The sequence below is a fragment of the Pleurodeles waltl genome, chromosome 11 (genome assembly GCF_031143425.1).
Source record: "Pleurodeles waltl isolate 20211129_DDA chromosome 11, aPleWal1.hap1.20221129, whole genome shotgun sequence".
Taxonomy (NCBI): domain Eukaryota; kingdom Metazoa; phylum Chordata; class Amphibia; order Caudata; family Salamandridae; genus Pleurodeles; species Pleurodeles waltl.
In genome coordinates, this window is record NC_090450.1 from 531645277 (window position 1) to 531661801 (window position 16525).

Consider the following 16525-nt stretch of genomic DNA (forward strand, 5'->3'; position numbering starts at 1 on the left):
CAAAGCCTCTGCCACCATCAAGCAACACATATTTTGAGCGAACTTGAAGCAGCTATATTCCCGCAATCAAGTCTTAATGGAAAGAATACAGGAAATCCTATCTGGCCCACAATTAATTCTCCAGATTAAAGGTCTTTGTGGGAACAATCTGTAAAGCCCACGACTTCCTTGGAAATAGGTGTGAGGAAATCGGTTTATTATAAAGAGTGGTTATGAGCCCTGACTGTGTAATAAACTATCTACCTATATATTAAGTCCAACCAGATTTGTTTGACAGACATTAGCTCTACTCTGGGTAGCTGTGGCTCTGAGCAGTGAGGACCTATTCAAAAGAGGAACTGTAATGCGTTAAGTACCACCAAACGGCGGAATAAAAAAAGAAGACCCAACAAAAATGCAATACCAATTTATAAAAAATAGGTTGTATTTTTATCTCTGCAATGACACCTCAACATCAAAAATCCACACGAAAGGTTATGAATAGATCTTTAAAGTAACAATAAACCATTGCTTTTAAATTCAAAGTAATAAATCAATGTAATGGACCCCGCTCAAACTTTGCAAATTTTGGAAAACTTTATTAAAGTTGTAAACTATGACTGGCCCGCTTTTGGCAACCAACTCTGGGTGGGAGCGAGTCACAGGATCCAAAGAGGTTAGTTAGGCTGAACATTGACATTGCAGTCAAAGCAGTCTCCAGTCCAGTTCCAGGCTCTGTGGGCAAAGCACCATAATCTTCAATGGAGTGTCCTGATGTAAGGGACACAGAATGTTGAAGAATGCTGATCCAGTGACAAGGGTCTTCTTGGGGCTACTCCTTGGTCCACAAACATGGTCGGTGACTTTAGCCATAGGGGTTGATGCTCCTTGAAGTCTTGTTGAAGTCCAAGCAAAAACCGGTTGCCACTGGACTACTGGTCTCCGGCAGCAGCAAAACCAGTGGTGCCCTTACCTTGATGATAGCTACCATCTTGGCTGACCAAGCTGCACTCAGTGTCCAGCAGCCTTGGTAGCAACTTTTGAGGGTTGGGTGTCATAATTCCCAAGCTGCATGCTGGTGGTCAGGCATTCTTGGGTAGAAGCTCGCAAAGGGAGGCATCTTCAGCTTTTTTGGCCCTGCCAAAAGTCAACCAACTGTTGGAAGCTCAAGGACAACTCTTCCTCAAGCACAGCACCACAGGCACACAGTCCACGCCTTGCTAGCGCAAGGAGCAGCAGATGCAGTGTTCCCTTGGTCTAGCTTAGTCTCTGTGCAGCCTCTTTTTGCTGGGTTCAGCAAACAGGGCTGTCCTTTTGTTCACTCTTCAGTATGATGTGATCAGAGTGTAACAAAGGCCCCACAGTACTGTGCAAGGGCCCCCCCACAAGTTTCATTACACCACTATGTAATATGAGGGCTGGATGCCAGGGGTGCTACTTTCATGCCCAGTGAGTGCCCTCAGGGGCTGTGGCAAGGACTAGCCAAGGAGCTACTAGGTCCCCTACCACCTAGTGGAGACTTCCTGTGAAGTGTGGCTTCTAGCTATCCTAGGATGCACTATTCTGCCCGCTACCAAGATTGCGGAATCTTTCTCTTGGTGTGTGGAGCTCCCTAATGGCGACACACCCATGGAAAAACTGTTTTAACAACGGCTATCCCATTTCTGTCCTCAATGCCAACCTGTGTGCAAGAACAAAAGAGCATCCCCTCTTCTGTGTGTCCACCATTTGCCCTTCAAAAGCAGGTTCCCCTTTGAAGTGAAACTTCTGGGTTCACACAACCGGTTTGGCCTTTGTGCCAGGTAGAAGTCACACCTCTACCCACAGCCGGTCCTTTCTGTTCCATCCTGAGAGTCTGTTACACCTCCAACCAGGAGGTCAGAAAGCTGTCTCACGGCCAGCAACTGTAAACAGTCACTGGAAGACTTTAGGCAACAAAGTGACTACTTACTAAAGTTAGCAACTCAAAAGGATTTCAAGCACTCACCCCAAGTCACTGGTCTGGGTTTAAATCCATCGTTCTTTTGCTCACCATGCCACCCTAGTTTGCACCCAGTCATATGCAAACCAGTCTTAACCCTGCTTCTTCAGTGAACTGTCCAGCCCGAGCTGCCAGGCCTTCCCCTGAACCGGAAACAAGCATCCTGGGACCGGTTTTGGGGTATCACCCCATATGAACCAGGCTAGCTAGATCTTTTCTATCTTACAGAGGAAAGAACAGTGTTGTAGACCTGGCTTCATACAAATTCTGGGCCAGACGTGGTGCAAGCCCTACCCTACACCCCCCCTCAAAATACTATATCATGCGGAAAGACCAGCTATGTAAGAAGGGTGGAGTGATAGCGATCGTACTGAAGGAGGAATTTAGATGTTGCATTGAACCAATTCCTATTCTCAAGTGTGAAAGTCTGTCATTTGCAATTACGTTACCTATTTCTACAGTCTCTGCAATTTTATTATATAGACCGTCTGGTCTGAGTGGGAATTTTCCCCACTCTCTCCCTGAAGTAACTGCAAATTTATTTGGTTCCAGGGACAGATTTTCTATTATTGGTGATTTTAATCTTCATTTGGAAGAGGCAGCGAATGCCCCAATTACAAATCTTTTACAGGATTTACTTGCTGTTCAACTATCTTAAAGGGTGACAGGACTCCCACATGAGAAAGGTCACCTTTTAGATCCTAGTTTCTCCAACGATAATTTGTTAGAAAGCTAGTGAGGCCAGAGTTAACCTTAGTAACACCCCAAACCTTTACTGTAGCCTGTTATCACTGATTTCAACAGAACCAAGGCCCTACATCCATAAAGCCTGCCTTTTGCCAGTGCACAATGAATAAAGCATCACCATTGCCCCTTTTCCAATACTGGACAATTCCAGTAGACATCTTAAATCTGGTGCCTCCTAATGATGTAAAATCTGAATCTCAAATCTTCCAATCTTCCTTGTCCTTGTCCTTGTCCTAGACCACTGCTTTCCCAACCTTTTAGAACCACAACACAATTTGTAAAATGTCAAACGTTCGAGCCATCTAGTTTTGACAGCTATAAGGTGTTGTTTGGAGGGGGTGGGGAGGGCGGGGGGGAAGTTTGAATTGTAGTCATGCTTTCAAGATGCTGTGAATTAACAAAATAACGTACTCTTTACAATTTTTTGAGATCCTCTGTAACAAGTGCTTGTAAATGTCACAACCCTTCACTACGCCTTCTGATATGTCTTTATAGAGGACAGTTTGCCCTGAAGCCTACTCACAGACTCACAGCTTCAAAGTAGTATTGGTCCCTTTCAGCCCATCTATTTTCTTTTAATACACCACTGCATGCTGGACTTCATGAATCTCGGTGAAAGTTTTTGGAAATTCAAAAGTGAAAAAATCCAAACTGCAAAAATGAAACTGAGAAACCAAAAGAACAAGTTATTTACCTTCGGTAACGCTTTTTCAGGTAGATACAGTATCTGATTCTTCACCTCGCCCTTGCTACTGTCCCCCGCATTCACCGCACCACCTCTGGCGGTATATCCTTCTCCCACCTTGCCACCAAAACATGGAACTCCCTCCCTGTCAACCTACGTCTGACCCAAGACCTCCTGACCTTCAGGAAGCACCTCAAGACCTGGCTCTTCGAGCAGTAGCTCCCCCCAGCGCTTGAGACCCTGCCGGGTGAGTAGCGCGCTTAACAAATCACTGATTGATTGATTGACCTTTTGTATATCCCCAGTGTGCCAGCATTCCACAGATAAGTTTGACAGCTCTCCAATGTCACGAGGACGTCACAGTGACCATGGCCATGCGCGTGACCTCATGTGATGTCAATGGAGCCATAATAATCCCTCACTGGATTGCTGACATTGGTTTAAACTAGTTTTTTACGTGCCTTTGAGACAAACAAGTGTAACTAACTCAAACTTTTAATCACAGTTCATGGAACCTTACACCAAATATTTTCATTTAAAAACTGAAGTTATATAAACAAAGCTTTTTGAAATATGCAGACAAGCAACGGGGAGTGGGTGGGTCAGTGAGAAATCCACAGGAAGAAATGGACTCCATTGGAAAAATAATTACAGAAAGTAATTAACGTGTTCTTCTGATGGATACATTTACCTGTGGATTCCACACCTTTTGAATAGAGCACCCAAGCAGTCCCATACTCTGAGGAGGGCGTACATCTGCCTACACCACAAAATACTGTAAAACAGAACGAGCAAAAGGAATGTCCCTCCTCACGTCAGAGACCGGAAGGGAGGCCCAAGTTGCCGCTTTACAGATGTGAACTACAGAGACGCCTCTAGGTAAAGCAGAAGTAGAAGACTTGGCTCTAGTGGAATGAGCTCTAAAAACCTCTGGAGGTTCTTTGTGAGCCATAGCATAGGAGATCTTGATGTAAAACATTACCCATTGTGATAATGTTCTCTTAACCACTGCTTTTCCTTTCATCTTGTCCACATAGCCAACAAACTGATTATCCAGCCAGATATCATGAGTTATGTCCACAAAAAAGCTAACAATCCTTTTGAGGGCCAATCAATGAAGCCTTTCCTCTTCTTTAAATGGATTCGGAGGATGATGGAAAGTAGGAAGGGTGATGGAAAGTAGGAAGGGTGATAGACTGGTCCAAGCAGAAGGGAGTAACCAACTTTGGTGGGGAAGCAGCCCTGGTTATTAACACCAACTTACCAGGGTAAAAGGTTGTGATGGGAGGCTTAACATTTTAAGTCTGCAACACACTAACCCGTCTAGCTAACGATACAGCAATTAGAAAAACTGTCTTAAATGGGAGTAACCTTAAATGACAACTTTGCAAATGTTCAAATGGAGAGTACATAGGAGAAGTAAGCACTAAATTAACATCCCACTGAGGCATAATGAATGGAGAGGGAGGATACTTGTTAGTAAGTCCCCTGATAAATCTTAACACTATAGGGGACATGAAGAGAGAAGGCTTATCAGTCAAGCAAAGAAATGTCAAAAGGGCAGCAAATAGCCTTTAACTGCTGCAACTGCACAGCCTTGCTGTGCCAAGGAAAGCACAAAACACAAAATATCAGGAAAATGGGACTACAGATTTATCCCCACATCAGTTTATAAACTTAGCCCACCTTTTGACAAAGCAAGTTGGAGGAATGTTCCCGGGCCAATACAATAACACCCACCACATCAGGGGGAAGAGAAAAACTTACTCAGGTTGCCCCATTCAATCTCAAGGCATGTAGGTGCAGGCTCTGGAGGCAAGGTGTAGAACCTGCCCCTGCCACTGCCACTGCAAGAGAAGGTCTGGCGTGTGAGGGGGACAGAGCAGATCTTGGCAAATCTTCCTCAGAACCTTGGGAATCAAGAGTACAGGGGAAACATGCAAAATAGCTGGGAGCCCCTGTCCAATTGACATATGTCCCCCACTGCTCCCGACACTGGAGGCTGCAGAATGATGGGCAGTGAGTGTTGTCTCAAGTGGCAAAAATGACCGAGGGGTTCCCCAAAACCAAAAAATTTGAAGAACTACTTCCGGATGGAGTCTCCACTCATGGTCGGCTACAAAATGCCGGCTGAAACTGTCCTCACGCATGTTGAGAATGTTAGCTAGATGATTTGCCATCACATGAATCTGATAATCCTGAGCCCAGGACCAGAGTTGCAGAACCTCTCTGCAGAGAAGATACAACCCCACTCCTTCCTCCTGTGGTTTATGTACCACACTGCAGTAATATTGTCTGTTAAGACCTGCATAGACTGACTGCAAATGGAAGCGAAGAAGGCCCTGAGAGCCAGTCGTATCGCCCACAATTCCAATAGATAGATATGAAACAGTTGTTCTTATGAAAAATAAAGTCCTTTGATTTCCAGATCTCACAGAGGAGCTCTCCACCCTAGAGTGGAGGCATCTGTTATCACTGTGGCCACCAGAGATTGAGGGCAAAACGGCTTCTCTTGAGACCGATTCCTGGCCACACCTCACCATCGAAGATCCACTACAGTGTCTCGATCCGGACCGTCTTGTAGATCCCTGTTGTGTTGAAACCACTGCCTGCAGTGGCACCAATGGAGGTCCCTCAAATGCCAGTGTGCATGAGTGACCAAAAGAAATCAGGAGGCTAAAAGATCTAGCAGGCACAAGACCTCCAGGACTGGAACCATTGCTCCACTCCAAAACATCAGAATCATACTCAATGTCTAGAATCTTCAGAGGAGGAGGGTTGGCTCAACTCACAGTAGCGTTCAGTACTGCTGCTATAAAAAGGGTGTGGTGAAAGTGCTCTAGGTGGGACTCTGGCCTGTTGATAGAAAGACCTAGGTTGAACAATTGACTTGTCAACTACAAGTGAAGCAACACCAAATCTGAAGACTTGGCTTTGATAAACATCCAGTTAAGGGAATACTGGTACTTCCCATCTTCTGAGATGTGCTGCGACCACCACCATCACCTTTGTGAAGACTGGAAGTAAGACCAAACGGAAGGACCACAAACTGATAATGTCGAGACCCCACCATGAAGTGGAGATACTTCCTGTGCGATTGCAGAATGGCGATGTGAAAATATGCATCCTGCAAATTGATAGAGACCATCCAGCCTTCCTTCTCTAGTGCAAGAAACACTTGTGCTAGAGTCAGCATTTCTAACTTTTCCTGCTTGAGGAACCAATTTAAAATCCTGAGGTCTATGATCAGATGTAAACAACGTCTTTCTTGGGAATCAGGAAGTACCAGGAATAGCATCCTTGACCCCTTTCCTGCTCTGGAACCAACTCTACTGCACCTTTTTGTAGTAGGGCTAGTACCTCCTATTGATGGAGCAGAAGATAGTCTTCTGACAAAAACCTTGCTGGGGAGGAAATTCTCAGAAGTGTAAGGTGTACGTATTTTCTCCAATATTAAAACTCACTGATCCGATCTTATGTATCTCCATTGTTTTATTAACTAGGACACCCGTCCTCTCACCAGTAAATCATGCTCTAAGATGTCAGAACTAGGGCTGCTTTCCTGTGACCTTGGCTGAGGAGAAAAAGGAGTAGGAAGAGGATGGCTGATGGGTGACCTCAGTGCCTACCTCCGCCGCGCCCCTTATAACTTCTATGGAGGAGATTAGATGGATGCTGTTGCTACTGCTGTTATTGCTGCCTTCCTCAAAAGGGGAGGTTACTGCCAAACCCACAGAATCTCCAAAACAGCCTGCTATCCCTGGGCTGTGACTGATGCCCCAAGACCTTGAGTTTGCCTTGCTATCCTTGAATCTCTCCAAGGCAGAACTGGCTTTGGAGTTAAACAGTCTTGCACATCTGCTGAGAATCCAGACCCTCTGAGCCATGTATGCCTACTTGTAGCAACTGAGGTTCCCATCACTCCTGCAACCAAATCAGCAGTTTCCAGGCCCGACTGAATGACCAGGCAAGAAGCAGCCTGGTTGTCATTCTGTAGCTCAAAAAAGTGACCCTGAACATCCACCAGTAATTGCGGAATTACTGTTTTAGTTGAGTCCATCAAAGCATGAATGTAACGTCCCAACAAACAAGTTGCCTTGGTTGACTTCAGAGCCATGCTGCCAGAAGAAAAACCTTTTTCATGGACTGTTTCATCTTTGACTCCCCATCTGCTGGAGATGTCAGAAAAGAACCATAAGTAAACTTGGATGAACAGAAAGCTTGTACCACCAAACTTTCAGGTGAAGGATGAGAGGATAAAAACAGAGGGACACCTGAAGCAGGCTTCTACCTCCTCACAACTGGTCCGGATGCTGCAGAGGATGACATCGGTTTCGGCCAGGTTTCCAGAATTGGCACCATCAATGCCTCAATCAAAAGGTAATAAATGCTCTAATGTCAAATGCAGCACTTCTGTTAGCAAACTACACTTGAGCGCAGTGGATGGAAGAGGCAGTTCTAACATATGAGCTGCCTTCCTTATCACTGAATGGTATGATGTGACCTCTGGTGGAGGAATACCTTTTGGAGACAACAATTCCCATTCTGGGGGACGATTCCCACCCACATACCAGTTCTAAACCTTTGAAATCTGGCTCTCATGACTTTCTCCCTCTTCGATTTCTCCTTCTTCAAAGGCATACTGTTTCTCTTCCAGAAGCACATGAGCTTCCCTCCGGGATCTATGTCTTGACTTCAACAATTGCATCAGTGAAGCCTGTACTAGCGTCAATGACATTGGTAACTGTACCTGTTTGGCACCTATGTAGAAGAGGTTAATGGAACTGAGTCGAATGATTCGGCCCCAGAGCAGATTCAGCCGACATTTAAGAGAGAGCAACCCGGCCCAGCGACACCTGCTGAACTGAGAATGGTGAAAAAGTAGTCTACCTCAATGCCAGAGTTGGCCAAGAAACCTGGGCCAGTGGTATAAAGGTAGCTTAAACTAAGAATGGAGCACACTTGGAAAGTAAGTGAAATTGCATTGTCTGATCAAGTCCAAATAATCCTGAATTCTACTGAAAAGTTTAGTACATACTCACAATGTAATCAAAAAAGAAAAGACAGCATATGTATATGGCAATGGTGTAGGTATGCAATATCTCAAAAGACTGTATTATTACAATTATATATTTAATACAAAAAGAAAAAAGATGCAGACATATTATATATGTATGACAAAAGAAATGTAACAAACAAGATAGCAAAACAAAACATGTATATATAATCAAATCAGAAATAGGCATAAATACCCCACATTTGACCCAAAACCTCTGGCCTAACCCGAGCCTAATATGGTTCGACAACTCCACTGTCAAGTCATCATGCTCCAATGAGTCCATAAAACAAACGAAAGGCCATCGCCCGTCCCTTCCGAACCAGTGGTATAAAGGGCAGGAACGGCACCAATGAACTGGAAATCCTTCTAGATAATATGACAGTGGGACGATGGGGCCCGCAGGCGCCCCGCCTCCGATGGAGTCATCCCCTGCTGAAAATGTTGTACAAAGCATTTAAAAGGTTTGAAGGATCAGACCGTGGAGCAGGAAAAGCAGACTACCCCTGCTCTTGTCGAGGAGGCTGAGGAGGGTGTATCTATTTCCGGATTGGGACATCCAGGAAATGTCGATGGTGGTCTCGAACTTGAAGTTGACACCAGAGAGTCCACCAGAGCCGCAGTCACCTCACCTCGACCTTCAAGCAACCTCAGACGAGGTGGCAGACTTTGGAGACTTGTTTCTTGAAGAAAGACGTCATGAAGTATGACACCACTTCTTTTTATGCTTCCTTTTGATTGACTTCAAGGAATGGGGAAATCTAAGTTCGAACGTGGACAAGACTTTCAACAGCCTCTCTCCTCCTGTCTGGCCTTGGCCATGAAGAGTTTTGTCGCTCTCCTTCAGTGCTATGGGATTAATCTTTTGACATGATGAACAGGCATTGACATTGTGGTCCTAACTTACACAGTCTTCATGAGGATTTGTGATTGACATTTAAGCCTCAGATTTTCTGCCTGGTTTGAAACAAGATTTCTTTGATGGAGACATTTTTCCTTGCAACATTAAATCAATATCCTGAAAAAGTGTCAAAAGACTTGTAACTATCTGGAGAGTCTCTCAAAAAAACAATACGCATCTAAGGTGTGGAAAAAAGGGAACTGACATCAACACACCGATGAGCAAGGGCTTCTTACGGCTCCAGTGACATCATGCAAGGTCACTTGCAGAGCCATGGGCATGGTTACATCCTTGACTATGTGGGAGAGGTGTCAGGAAAAGTTTCTGTGGAATGCTGGGGGTTTGGGGGATATTCAAAAGGTGAGGAAATCGAAGGTAGAAGTATCCATCAGAAATTCCAAATTTCAGTTCAAATAGCTTGGAAATCTAAAGTATAAACCCTTGCTCATTTTTCACACATTCGCTTAGAATTTCTAAATGTTGCTGTAAGGTGGCAGAACACTACATTTTAACCATAGCCACAATGCTAACACCACCAACCCCTTACTGTTCTCTAACAATACCCTAACTCATGAGCTTTTTCTCCATGCTTAAACTGAACTCTTAGCCTCTATCTCATTTCTAACCTTAGTCTTATGGCCAAGTCTAACCCCAGCCAACACTGACAACCTACTGCTAAGACTAATCATGAGACATAAGATAAGCACATATTAGCTCTTACTCCAAATCCAGTACCCTAGCCCTAATGCACATCTTTATCTGTATGTTGGACAAACCAAAACCTGATAGTTACCCATTTTAAATGTGATGTGCACGTTAATGTTCTCAGATTGCCTGCTTTTTTTCCCAACCTTTGGAGGTTTTAGCTTATACCTTCGAAATGTTGGTTTTCGCGCTTTAGTTCCAAATTTATACCGCATACTGGAATTAAAACACCCATATCTTTTCAAAATTCAGTGGGGAAAGCCAGCAAGGCGTCAATGAAAGTAATCTATATGCCACAAGACATTTCACAGTCTAGAAAGGTAATTTTATCCATCCCACTGGCAAAAGATTCAATATCGAAACCAAGAACAATTGGAAAGTCCTTAGTACACACATCCTGATCTCCCATTTGACCATCTTGAAAAAATTTCAAATGTGTTAAATGTAAGAAAGCAACACTGTTTGGATGCTCCGCTCCCATCCTTCTTATACCCCTGGTTAAAGATATAGAGTCAAGGAGGTAAGAAATAAGTTCCAAAATGCAGACCCAAGTATTTGCCTTCACCCAGTACCAGGGGCATTCTTGAAAATGTCTTCAAAGGGGCCGCTCACAAATAGAACTACTGAAGAATGCCAGCAAAGAAAGCCAGATACTCACTTGCTGCTTAATTCCGTATATAGGTGGATTTGTGAAAGCAATGTCTGCAGTTCACAAGTCTACAGACTTTCTAAAGTGTGTGAGTGCAATCAGTTGATATAACAGGAACTTGTGGGACGACAGAAATAGACTTCTTCAGCAAAATCTAGAACACATTTTCCATGTGACCTTTTGGCACGCAATAGCTTTAAAAAAAAAAAAAAAGACAATAGGAACAAAATAGATACCCAAACTCAGCGAGTAACAATTTTACATCTACGAAGTCCATCAATATTGTAAGCTTTGGAACTTTGGACATTTATACAAAGTACAACACTCCATTGTGCTACAACATAAAACAACAGTCAGATTTAAATTAAATCATTCTACACAAGTGCTTCTACCAGGGAATAGAAAATACTAACGGGAAGCATGGACAAGCAACCTAGGCCGGCATTAAAAGGATCTAAAACCTATGAATACTCTGACACACATCAATGTTTTAGAGAAGGCATTCTTTTACAGAATACATCTAAACAGGTACTGCTGTTTGAATTTCAATACTGTAGCAGTAAAGAGTGCTAGAAAGAAAAAGATGGCGGTACTTAGAGTTAAGCAATATTAAATTAGTTAGCACAACTTATTTCTCAGATGTGAATGCCTTCATACCAATACAAACCAACTTCTGATCGCACACTCCTGCCTTCAGGGATCATTCTCTCCTCACACTTTAAAAGGACTGAATACTAAAATGTGTTTCATAGAATTTTCATATAACTCTTCTTTCAGAGATATAAATTAGCCCTGTACAAACTGTTTTGAAAGGGGTCATTAAAAGGGTAACTTAATTCCATCAACATATTTGGTACCCACCTTAGTCGTGCAATTTATGTAGGGATTCCCTTCAGGCTTTAATCCAATTATCTGTGATACAAAAAAAACTGAGTAAGTGTTCAATGCATTTCCATGTCAATATATTGAGACTATATATAGATTCAAGTAGCAAGGAAAACATTCTTGCAAAACACCAAATCATTTTATTTTTTATTCCAAACACCTCTTACACAAGAACTTGGGCACTCTCAACTTTACTGTGATACTTAATGCCTAAAATAATTTACTTAACTATAGATTAAATCTGCCAACTTGTTGCAGCTACAGATGATAAATATCTCAATTACAAATCCATGGTTTAAATAAAACAGACATATGTACCGGTAAAATATGTAGCTGCCAAGTATGCTTTTGACAGTTGTCCGACTTTCCTAAATAGAGCTCACCCAAACTATCACAAAGACCACATGCTAACATCAGTTTGTTAATTTCCTTCTCTTCCACTAAACAATTTGCTGATGACTGACCTTTTTATGATATGCAGGTGTCCAATCCACAGTAAAGGGAGGTGTGAGGAATCTCTAGTTAGAATATTTACCAGAAAGAGCTCTATTGAAGGAAAGTAGCTTGTTCTTCTGATAGGTACAATTAACTGCAGGTTCGTCATCCTTAGAACAGATATTAAAACTGAACATTCTAAAAGGTGAAGAGTCTGAGGAGAGGACTGCAACCAAAAAGTCTTGCAGGACTGAGTGTAAAAATGGCCCTTCGGGGGACCACAAGGTTAATTAATTAACGTTTGAGAACAATTACAGAAGCCTGTGTACCAGCTTGGCAAGAGCCCAGGACGGGCACTCTCCCTTGCTAATGCCGTAGTTGCAGTCTGGGCCCTGGCTGAATGGGCCTGCAGATCTTCAGGAGGTTCTTTTATGGCCAATGTGGAGCAACTCTCTTGGTAGAGCACAACCCACCTTACAGCATCCTCTTTTCTTTTGCACTGGTTTAGCTTTACAGGTCCCCTCAATCCCCATAAAGAGATGGTTGTTTATGTGGTGATTCTTTGTGCAATTAATGTAAAAGCTCCAGGCTCTCTTAGGGTCAATCCGATTATGCACTTTTTTTTGGAGGGCTGTGGTGGGGCACAAAAAGGCAGTTAGGGTGGTGGATTGTCGACATGAAAGGAAGATACCACCTTTGTCAAAAAGGTGGCCAGAGTCCTCAGTGCCCATTTAGCTGCAGAGAGGTTGCACCAACAATGCCTGCTGTTCACTCACAGAGGTGGTCACTATGAGAAATACTGTTTTGATTGTTAGAAGTTGCAAGGCTCAAATGGTGTGCACATAATGAGGAACAAACTGTCACCCCACTGTGGTACGTTTATGTGTTTTGGAGAAACTATGACAGGTAGACCTTTCAGGAACACACGCAACAGGTCATTTAATAACAGCCATCACATAAAACCCAAACTGACTAATATGTAACTTTTGATAGTGCCAGTTGCAAGGCCGTGCTGGGCAATAACGAACAAAACACCAAATCAGAAAGCTTGCTAGTCAAGGGATCAATATGCTGGATCCCTCACAGTCCATAAACTTCTACCAATATCCAACACAAATGGATTTTGTTCAAATACTTCTAGGTGCAAGGATCACACTCACTACCTCAAGTGGCAGTTCGAAAGAGCTCAGAGGGTGCTGCTCAATCTCCAAGAATGGAGATGCTGGATGCAGAGCTACAGGTGCAGAATTCTCCCCTATTGCTGAGACAGGAGATATTCTGGAAGAGATAGCCAGACTGAAGGGCCAATGCCAGGCTCAAGATCTCTGGGTACTACACTCTCCTGGCCCAGTCCATGTTATCGGATGACTTGGGTACAATCTGCCCACACCTTCCTCAGAACTTGAGGCAATAGCACAAATGCATACAGGAGACCAGTGTCTAATCACAATCTGAAAGAGTCCCCAGTGATTTTTTTCTGGAAGAAAATCTAGTGTTCATTAATTCTGGCACATTAACTGTGGTAAACTGATATAAGAAGCCCCCCCCCAATATAAACATGCTCTGTATCACCTTAGGATGGTAAAGCTAGTCACGGTCCTCCAGCAGAAATCAGCTCAGTCTGTCCACCATGACGTACATAGAACCTGCCAGGTGGTGGGTTACCATGAAGATTTGCTGCCCTCCCTTCAAAGGCACAAGGCCTCACAGCAAAGGATCCAAAATCCCACCCTCTCCTGTTTGTTGCAGTACCACTTGGCAGTCGTGCTCTGCGTTAGGACCTGCACCTGCCTCTCCCGATTGTTGGTAGGAAGGCTTTTAGGCTCAACCAAATTGCATGAAGTTTCACCAAAAAATGATATGGAACTGGTGTTCTGCCAGAATAGATGCCCATGATGTCCACCTCTCCCAGAAAGCCCCAACCCAGCAGCGAGGTACCTGTCACAACCATAAAGTCTGGGTAGAGAATGGCGAGCAACTTGCCACATTTCAAGCTGGCATATGTCTGCCACCACTGCAGAACCTGAGTAATCGAAGGTAGAAGTATCCATCAGAAATTCCAAATTTCAGTTCAAATAGCTTGGAAATCTAAAGTATAAACCCTTGCTCATTTTTCACACATTCGCGTAGAATTTCTAAATGTTGCTGTAAGGTGGCAGAACACTACATTTTAACCATAGCCAGAATGCTAACACCACCAACCCCTTAATTGGATTGATTTGGTTTGATGCTGAACTCACTAAAAGTCTGAGGTTTCACACCAAGACTCTCACGTGCCATCTGGTACATAGGTAGAGGCAAATTTACAAGGCTAGGGATCTGAGCCTCAGAACCATCCTTACCAAAACCCAGGAGTCCAAAACATCCCGATCAAATTTAAATGTCTCAGATTCACTGTGGAGGTGAAAAGGACTTGAACAACTTCATGTTAAGGATAGCCCTTATGAAGGGGAATCTGTGCAGCACTCAAGTGGAACTTCGTTTGTAGACAGAAAACCCTAAGGACTATAAGAGGGCAGCAGTCATCTGAAGGTAGTCTGCAATGAATCTGCCTTGAGCAGCCAGTCGTCTAGGTATCCTCTACCCCAAGATGAATTACTCCAAATGCCATCACTTTTGTGGACACTCTAGAGGTAGCGATGAGTCTGAAAGGCAGCACAGCAAGATTTAAATGTTTTGACCCCATTATGAACTGCAGGTAGTGTCTGTCGGACTGCAAAACCAGTATATAAAAATATCCATCCTGAAAGTCCATGGATACCATCCAGGATCCTACACAGAGAACATGCACCAAAATGAGCATTCTTCAGGAAGGTGTTAAGGGGCTGGAGACCCATAAAAGGGCAAAGGCACAAGTCCTCTTTTGGCATGAACAAGTAAGTAGCGAGTAGCATTCCTCACCAGAGTCTTGCATTTGTTTGAGGGAACCTTTCAGCAGAAGACAAATTTCCTGAATTCAAATTAAGGCACGGTGTGCAGATGTTTATTATGGTGAATGGTGGTGGGAAGTACGGGAAAAATACAAGAAGGGAACAAAATGAAAGACTGGGCAGAACCCCTCTGAACAATTTGTAAAATCCATTATGGATTTTCAGCCAGGAAGGAAATATTGGATTCTGCCATCTACCAGGTGTACCACCTTCTGGCTGGCTGTTAATCTAAGGGCAAACTGATGTGGCTTGGGGATGCTGCAGCAGGGGAGGAAGTAGTAGAAGACTACTCCACCTACCTCTCTTAACAATTTGGACCACCTCCACCTCAATTGTCAACAAAAGTCTGGGTAGGCTGTAGCATCTGCAGAGAAGACTAGCACTGCTGGTATACTAAGCCTCTCGAGTAGCCCCTGAACTTTCTATATTATTGACAGGCTGGTGACAATACCAGGGACCATGCTGTAGTACAACTGTCTGTAAATTGCTCTAGCTCTGAATCAGCCTTCTCTCAATGAGCCTAGAGTCAAATGGTGTGCCTATGAGTGACGTCCCCAGAGAATCTATATGCTTACATCCACGTGTGCAGTCTAAGAACTATGCTGGTCCAGGCAGTGCAGCCTATGCAACTGAGGAGTCAAGGCCAGGGTGTAGTACGTATTTCAGTGCATTCTGAATCATTTAGCTAAGTGACCGTTTGAGGTGTTCCCCCAACTGCCACAAAGATTTTGCTTGTCAGTTCCACACACCATATTTGTACCTGCCCAGAAGGCACCACATTCAAGGAGCATATTACCAGGATGGCTGAGGAAATATTTTAACCAGAGACAAACTTGGGTTCCCTGTCATGGGGATTAGAAACAAAACGCATTGATAACTTTACTCGTGGACAGGCACCTGTATTACAAGGCTTTCAGGTGAATGGTGTGTTGTCACGAAAACTTAGTTGCTGGTTTCGAGCAGCCAGCTAAGAGTTCCTCATTAAAGGATAACAGCACTAAGGAAGGTGGCCCTGTCTGGAGTATATCAGTTACTAAATTAGATTTAGTCTCAACGGTTCGCAGTTGCAAACCTAGCACTTCAGCTGTTCCGCTCACTGCCACTGAACAAGAGGCACTTTCTTCCACTGATGGCCCAGACTGCTAGTGCACCTCAGTGTCCGGGGATGTGTCTACCCTCTACCATTGTGTGGATCCAAGAAAAGGACTTCTATTTTATAATAAGTGGGCAGCAAATTGTCCACTTCCCCATCATCATAAGCCTCATGCTGTACATCTTGCAGGTCCAATAATAATTACCATCTCCACCATGATGACAAGAAAAAAAAAATAATAATCTGGACATCCATCAGTCAAGGGTGGACTATTTATGCATGTGGAACTGGGAAACCTAGAAACCTGAAAAACAAGTTACTTACCTTTGGTAAGTAATTATCTCCTAGAGACATATTCTAGTTGCAGATTCCTTACATTAGAATTTCCCCCTGGCATCAGACTGGAGCCGGAGATTTTTTATTTGAGCAGTACCCTTGCACCCATCAGGTGGCGTTGCTCGGTTCTGCGTGCGTCGTTG

At 43.7% G+C, this 16525-nt stretch overlaps 1 protein-coding gene across 2 annotated transcripts in view; it reads right to left on the reverse strand.

The window, feature by feature from the left end:
- ATP1B3 (ATPase Na+/K+ transporting subunit beta 3) overlaps nucleotides 1–16525 on the reverse strand; it is a 260215-nt gene that overhangs the window by 64267 nt on the left and 179423 nt on the right. For both annotated transcript variants that reach the window (XM_069213934.1, XM_069213935.1), the window contains exon 5: nucleotides 11565–11615. In XM_069213934.1, the coding sequence (XP_069070035.1) occupies nucleotides 11565–11615 (51 nt within the window). The remainder of the gene's footprint in view (nucleotides 1–11564; nucleotides 11616–16525) is intronic.